Raw genomic sequence first — 7,954 nt, 5'->3', positions numbered from 1 at the left:
AGCCATGGGCATTGCAGTACGTGGGGGTCAGGGTGGGGGTGGGGGTGCATCAAATAGCTACACTATGCACATGGAAACACGCTTCAACACCAGTGTGATTATGCAAGACGCATATGATGATGCAATACGCAGGACAAACGCTGCAAGCGTCGCATCCAACAACGTGCGCACACAGAAAAACACACCGTGCCTGTGCCGGCCTAAGGCGTGTCTCCCCCCCCCCCCCTCCCCCATCACGCCCCGCCGTGCGACACGGAGGGCGGAGCTGGCGTCTCCGTGGCGCGGCCCGCCGGCCCGCCAGCCAGTCCCGGACGCCGCTCACCGGTGAGAACGCAGACGGTGCGCTGCGTGGTGAGCACGTCCACGCAGTCGAGGGCGGTGCCCAGACAGCGGGAGACGGCCCACAGCCAGCGGGAGGCCGACAGCTGGCTCAGGAAGCGGCCGTCGGACTCGGCCAGCGCCTGCAGACTGTCTGCCGACCCAGCCAGCGGGGCGCCCCGTCAACGCAGGCGAGCCGGTGGACGCGGTGTGCAGCAGGCTCGCTCAGGCCAAGTGCGCAAGCAACGGGAAATGCCAGCTTCTCCGCAGCATTCGTTCTTGTAAATATTACGCAGCGGCTTAAGTGGACTAGGTCACTAGGACTGCGACACCTCCGCACGGGAACATGAGGTTACAGCTCACGGAAACGCCGCAAATAACTCAAACACAACAGGCGATATTCAAACAACAAACGCCTACAGGGAATTAACAAAAAACAGACAGATTTTCTCGTTGAATAGCAGCCCTCCAAGAAAGTCACAACACGATCTACGTGGCTTGCCTGGACGAAATCTCAATTTCAATCTGGACGCAATTTTGTTTCATGCCTCAACTATTCTGGAGACCATGTTCCCGTGCTCAGTAGACAAGAAAGTAGACACTGGAATCGTTATTTGAAACCAACTCGGTTGTGATGACTTGGGGCGAAATCGTACTTTAAGACATACCTCACCCACAGAGAACCTTAAACGGCAATTTAAACAATAAAAACACCCCCAAAGAACGCGATTCAGCGTCATGTGCAGATCACCGCAAAGGCCAATCTTGAAAACCTGCTGGCATAGTCAGCCCACGGAAACGAGCCAAAAGGGCTCCGACCGAAATTGCACAAGCCAGACAGGACATGCTGCGCAGCCCCTGCAAAGCCATCCGTCCATCCGGGCAGGACCAGTAGCAGGGCCACCGCGCTGAGGCTGGCAAGACAAGAGCTCAATCCGTCCCCTGGGCTAAAATAACCAATGCAGTTGACGTGACCATAAAACCCGACAATAACAAACGTCTGTTCCCACATAAAGTGAGCTCACACCACAGTAACGGACTATAACCCACGCGCACAGGGCACAAGGCCTCGTTCTCTCGACCGTGCCAATAAAACCCACCGTTCATCAACCGGGTTTGAAGGCGAGGAGAGCCTTGATTTAGACGGTGAGGTTATCAGCCGACACCATCGGTTTGGGTTTACCGAGGCTCCCCATACGGTTCGCGAAGCGCCTCTGCGCAGCGAAAATGCTCCGCCTGGTGCACCATCAACGGTCGAGGCGTCATTGGCCCTTCTGGTTCAGACCAGCCGAGGAGCTGCAGCGAGGGCAGCAACTAAGCGGCACTTGGCGATCTTTTAAATGCCCTGGTCGACTTTGGAAGAAGTCTGCGGTGAAGACAGGCCACACCGGCGACTTCCGTAAAGTGGTACGACGGCACATACGGCGAAGAAGACAAGGTAGTGGCCCAGAGAGCGGTTTGGATCAAGACAAATTTCACTGAAGGAGTCAAACAACTGGTGCGCGCACTCCTTCAATTTGAGTCCCACAACTTCATTCCGCTGTGTTTTTGAAACCACGGATGTACTCATAGTCTGAATACCATCCCGGACTTAAAAAGTGGCCGTGAAGACCAAAAGGCCGGAGACGTACCATGTCGTCATTTAGACAGCAAAGGATCGAGCGCCAAAACACGTGGGGACAACATGGAGCGCGTAGTGCACCGTCTAAGCTAAGAGGGGCAAAGGGAGCCCAGAGGTCAGGTACCAAATAGCATCGCATGGTCCTTACATCGAATCATCATCCACGTTACAAAGAAAAGCAGCATCTGAAACATGAATAACGAGTCCGTCTGCTTTTCCTACAACGCCCAGCCCTTATTCGTCCAAACATTGCCCGTCCCGATGGCCCAGTTGGCTCGAGCGCTTGCCTTCCGATCCACCCACCCGTGGCAGGGTGGGTCACGCACCCCTCTACGGCGTTCAGCCTGGCGGGCCATCCGCGGCAGGCACCGCGACCTCTGTCGCAGAGCCGCGCCCGCAGGAGCCGGACCCACCTGGCGAGCAGAGCTGCCGCAGCCGCTGGTAGCTCTCCTGCAGCTCCCCCGCCGTGGGGCAGGCAGCTCCCACGTCCTGTACCACCGGCTCCCGCATGAAGGGCTGCGAGGCGCGCATGGCGTCCAGCAGGCGCCGCTCCTGGGGGCTGATCAGGGGAGACGGTGAGGTGTCTGGGACCTGACACTGCTCCTGGGGACTGATCACGGGACAGGGTGAGGTGTCTGGGACCTGACACTGCTCCTGGGGACTGATCACGGGACAGGGTGAGGTGTCCGGGACCTGACGCCGCTCCTCGGGGCTGACCACGGGACAGGGTGAGGTGTCTGGGACCTGACACCGCTCCTGGGGGCTGACCACGAGACAGGGTGGTGTCTGGGACCTGAAACCGCTCCTCGGGGCTGATCACGGGACAGGGTGAGGTGTCTGGGACCTGACACCGCTCCTAGGGACTGATCACGGGACAGGGTGGTGTCTCAGACCTGACACTGCTCCTGGGGGCTGACCACGGGACAGGGTGAGTTGTCTCAGACCTGACACTGCTCCTGGAGACTGATCACGGGAAAGGGTGAGGTGTCTGGGATCTGACACTGACCCTAAGGGCTGATCACGGGTCAGGGTGAGGTGTCTCAGACCTGACACTGCTCCTGGAGACTGATCACGGGACAGGGTGAGGTGTCTGGGACCTAACACCGCTCCTAGGGGCTGATCACGGGACAGGGTGTGGTGTCTGGGACCTGACACTGCTCCTGGAGACTGATCACGGGACAGGGTGAGGTGTCTGGGACCTAACACCGCTCCTAGGGGCTGATCACGGGACAGGGTGTGGTGTCTGGGACCTGGCACTGCTCCTGGGGACTGATCGGGGGACAGGGCGAGATATCTGGGACCTGAAACCACTTCTTGGGGCTGATCAGGGGACAGGGTGGTGTATCAGACCTGACACTGCTCCTGGGGACTGATCAGGGGACAGGGTAGTGTCTGGGACCTGACACCGCTCCTGGGGACTGATCAGGGGACAGGGTGGTGTCTGGGACCTGACACCGCTCCTGGGGACTGATTAGAGAGCAGGGTCTACACCTTCCCGGCACATCTACGGGAACGGACGCACCTTCGTTCTATCAAGGAATCAGATCAATCAATCAACACACCATTTCTCAATGCCCGGAAAGGAACACCTCCCTGTCCTTGGCCCGAACACGGGCATACCACCTTCGTGACGTGCCGGGGGAAGGGTGGGTATGTCCGTGCCCCTTATCACCCTGGGCCCGGGGCCGGACACAAAGCCAGCTTGGGCCTAGTCACCTAAAGCAAAGTTGGGCACTGCATGACCTACAGCAGCCGATGCGCCCTAAAACCCCAAATCATCATCATCATCATCATAAAGCAAAGCTTCCAGCTTACACAGTTCTAGATTGCTACGTGTATCCAGACGAACCGAAAACAGTCAATTTTATGTAATCTGTAGCTTCTGAGGTCGTTGATAAAAGGGCCCGTCGCTGCACTCGGCTGATGAGTCAATCAGTCCATGCGACGCAAACCAAAGCTGCGTAGATAAGCAGCTTCGTTTCATGAAACACAGTCACGCCCCGGCCAGGCCCCACCTGTTACGCATGTCCGGGTGCGTGTAGGCTGACCGGACGATGGCAGCGCCCTCAGCATTGCCCCAGCACCAGATGGGCGGCCGCCGCTCCACGAAGTGGCCGCTGGCCGCCACCAGGTCAGCGTCGAGCAGACCCTTGGGCACCACCAACACCTCGGGCAGGCTGGCAACGATCGCGACCGTCAGAACTGGGACAGCCGCGGGCCGTGTGCGCCGAGGTATGCATGGACGGCTGCACCCGGACAAATACGCAGGTCAGATGGAGGCGGGTGTCCGATGGAGACGAGCGTCACATGGAGACGGAGGTCAGATGGAGACGGATATCAGGTGGATACGAGCGTCACATGGAGACGGAGGGTCAGATGGAGACGGATATCCGTGGAGACGAGCGTCATCATGGAGGACGGAGGTCAGATGGAGACGGGTGTCCGATGAGAGCTCACAGTGGATACGAGAGTCATATGGAGACGGAGGTAGAATGGAGACGGATATCAGGTGGAGACGAGCGTCACATGGGCGGAGGTCAGAGGAGACGGATGTCAGGTGGATACGAGCGTCACATGGAGACGGAGGTCAGATGGAGACGGATGTCAGGTGGATACGAGCGCCACATGGAGACGGAGGTCAGATGGAGACGGATATTCAGGTGGATACGAGTGCCACATGGAGACGGAGGTCAGATGGAGACGGATGTCAGGTGGAGACGAGCGCCACATGGAGACGGAGGTCAGATGGAGACGGATATCAGGTGGATACGAGCGTCACATGGAGACGGAGGTCAGATGGAGACGGATGTCAGGTGGATACGAGCGCCACATGGAGACGGAGGTCAGATGGAGACGGATGTCAGGTGGATACGAGCGCACATGGAGACGGAGGTCAGATGGAGACGGATGTCAGGTGGATACGAGCGTCACATGGAGACGGAGGTCAGATGGAGACGGATATCAGGTGGATACGAGCGTCACATGGAGACGGAGGTCAGATGGAGACGGATATCAGGTGGATACGAGCGTCACATGGAGACGGAGGTCAGATGGAGACGGATGTCAGGTGGAGACGAGCGCCACATGGGAGACGGGTCAGATGGAGACGGATGTCAGGTGGACGAGTGCCACATGGAGGACGGAGGTCAGATGGAGGCGGGTGTCCGGTGGAGACGAGCGCCACATGGAGACGGAGGTCAGATGGAGACGGATATCAGGTGGATACGAGCGCCACATGGAGGCGGAGGTCAAATAGAGACGGATGCCGGGTGGAGACGCAGGTCAGAGGGAAACGGAGGTCGGATGGAGACGGAGGGCAGATGGCCAGAACCCACAGCTCGTCGATACATTGCAGCCAACGCGGAAGAGACGAGAAAAAACGGAATATCTCCGACGGCAGACATCCCAGCCGTCAACAGCACCAACAAACCCACGGCACACGGCACCAACGCGGGAGGCATGCAGCACCGACGGCCGATGGTGCCATTTGTGGCCGCATCATCAGCCAGTGACCTATGGCCAACGACACCGGCACGACCCGACCTGAGGACGTCCGCGGCCTTACCTGCGGCACATCTGGTACAGCTCGTTGGCCTGCGAGACGCGCCAGCCGAGCGCGCCTGTGCGCCGCAGCTCGGCCTGCCAGTAGGCCGGCGTGCCGAGGTCGCACAGCTCGCCGGTGGCCGGCCCGCCCCTGCGGCCGGACAGAGGTCAGCGGCGTCGCCGGGGCGACGCAGCGCGCGGTCACAGGTGATGGGTGTGCTGACTGTTGCCGCTCAGCACCTAGAGTGGGTTCTGCTCCCAGTATTACAAGGTAGGGGTACTTTAATTCAGGACGAAGGAGTACGGTGGGCCCCCCTCAAATAAACCAAACAGGAGGCTGCCATGAGAAGGACGGCCACGTACATTGTACGCAAACAAAAAAGCCACGTGCAAATCACAATATCTGCACATACCACTAACATCGCACTACAGTAAAACATGAAAAGAGTCAGAAGCAATGCTGGCACTTCGCAACTATCACTCGTATTTGGCGGCAGCCATGTGTTCAGAAAAAGGCTAACCTCCGCTGACCAGCGGAGCGGCAGAGCCTCGCCAGACCGGCCGGACGCGTCCGTCGCAGCCGGCGCTTACCGGTAGCTGAAGGCGAACAGGAGGTGGACGGACTGCGGGTAGCAGAGGTTCAGCAACGCGCTTGTCACCGCTACGGCTTCGTTCACACTTGTCAGATTCAGACTGAACGTGAACAGGCGAAAATCCTGCAATAATGAGCGAAAAGGGAGGTAAAAAGTTGCACGAAAGACACGCCCGTACCCTCCTCGAGTCAGTGCGTGGACGATCGGGTGTAACCTGCACGACTTCCTCTCTCCAGAAGCACATCGCATGCAGCAAACCATGAGGTGCATACGTCATCACTACGAGACTCCAGCAGCAGTAAATGGGGGGGGGGGGGGGGGGGGAGCAGCGAAGTTACCTTGCATCGTATCTGGATCCCCTTGATCTTGCCTTGCACAGTGGACCGTGGATAGAGCCGTTTGGTCTTTCCGCTGGACGACAGGAGTTGATGAATAGTATCAACATTCATCAAACAGATATCTCGTGGTCCCAGAAGCAGGTTGCGCTGTTCCATTGACGCCTGCCGGAGAGTCAAAGGTTATTTTCACCACAGCCACAGCTTGGCACCTTGAGATGGCTCACTATGTCACAAGTGGCCTTAAGTGTACTATATATCTGTAAGTAACTAAGTGCGGGCGGGTCATGGTCCTCCTTGCGGCGTCAACCAACCGGCCATTGTGTTGCTTCAGCGGAAAGATCACGCTCGATCCATCGAATTGCGCTTCTGATGAGCTCATATATTTACACCCAGTGGGCAGTGAGGGTGGAGGCCAATTTGATTCAGTAAAAGGTCTTCCCAGAAAAGATTCCGAGCTTCTACAGCGACGTCTAACTTTGTATAGCTGCAAACAACTGCCGATCTTTCGGTATGAAAATGGACAAGCCCTTTAAGGTCACTGGCCTGTAGCATGAAAGTAAGCCCATGGTCGTCAGCGGACAAATTATTTGGGAATCTTCAGAAATGAGCAGGAAGGAAGCTACTATTTTTTCTAGAACAGTCACAGAAGGCCCTTCCTGCTCAGCTCAGTTGGTAGAGCGGCGGACTTGCAATAGAAAACCCCGGTTCGAAACCTAGATATTCCAAGGAGCGAACACAGGCTGTTGCACATACATAGCTGAAAGCCGAACATCTCCAGTTCTTCTCACGACTCAATAACGCCTGACGACAGCCAAACAATTAACTGGCCGAGATGTTGTGCACAAGCTTACACACGGGACGACGACGGAAGCCCGAACCGTCACCCCATCTGAGGTCAGCAAACCTGTCCACCAATCAAACTAAGGAAATATTGACTTTTGGATTGAAAGCCTATCAGAATGGATTTGCGGCAGCGACTGGCTCCATTTGTTTATATTTTGGTACCATCCACAAGGTGATAACATGCAGGCATGTCTGTTGTCATCTCGCCCGCCTCAGAACACAAAAGGCATCCTGTACGAATTAGGCAAAAACAGTGATGTTTGGGTAAAACAACACATCGACGTGGGCCAAACTGGGTTGGATGAGGCAAACTTATCCCAATGCATGTCATACCAGGTACTTCCAAGACCTCTCTGCGACTGCCTGGTATGCATAGCTAGCAGCAGACACTACTTGCATATACATTAGATTTCCACTACAGACCAGACAGCTCACACCCTTGATCTCCTGCCAGCAGTGCCAGCCTGCCACTCACGAGTCTGCCCTGCTGGTTGCGCGCCTCCAGGAATGTCAGTTTGAAGTTGGTGACGACCAGCCGTCCGAGCACGCCGTCGGGCCGCTCCGACAGCGGCAGGTACAGCAGCACGTCGTCGGCCGACGCCACCAGCACCTCCCCTGGCAGCAGCAGTGGCTCCAGCTGGGCAGGCTTCTCCGAAGCCGACTGGCAAGTCAGGGCTGGTTAGCAAGGTCTAGCAGCG

At 57.2% G+C, this 7,954-nt stretch overlaps 1 protein-coding gene across 1 annotated transcript in view; it reads right to left on the bottom strand.

Moving 5' to 3' along the window:
* Positions 1-233: 233 nt before the first annotated feature.
* Positions 234-7,954, bottom strand: part of LOC119102652 (myotubularin-related protein 10-like) — a 14,382-nt gene continuing 6,661 nt past the window's right edge. The window contains exons 2-8 of the mRNA XM_037226112.1: positions 7,732-7,917; positions 6,414-6,575; positions 6,074-6,198; positions 5,505-5,633; positions 3,955-4,116; positions 2,353-2,498; positions 234-472 (exon numbers count right to left, since the gene is read on the bottom strand). Of these exons, the coding sequence (XP_037082007.1) occupies positions 234-472; positions 2,353-2,498; positions 3,955-4,116; positions 5,505-5,633; positions 6,074-6,198; positions 6,414-6,575; positions 7,732-7,917 (1,149 nt within the window). The remainder of the gene's footprint in view (positions 473-2,352; positions 2,499-3,954; positions 4,117-5,504; positions 5,634-6,073; positions 6,199-6,413; positions 6,576-7,731; positions 7,918-7,954) is intronic.

Source organism: Pollicipes pollicipes, unplaced genomic scaffold, assembly GCF_011947565.3.
Source record: "Pollicipes pollicipes isolate AB1234 unplaced genomic scaffold, Ppol_2.1 Scaffold_5724;HRSCAF=6776_pilon_pilon_pilon, whole genome shotgun sequence".
Lineage (NCBI taxonomy): Eukaryota > Metazoa > Arthropoda > Thecostraca > Pollicipedomorpha > Pollicipedidae > Pollicipes > Pollicipes pollicipes.
Note: the sequence above shows the minus strand (reverse complement) of the source record. Positions and strands in the feature narration are given on the sequence as shown.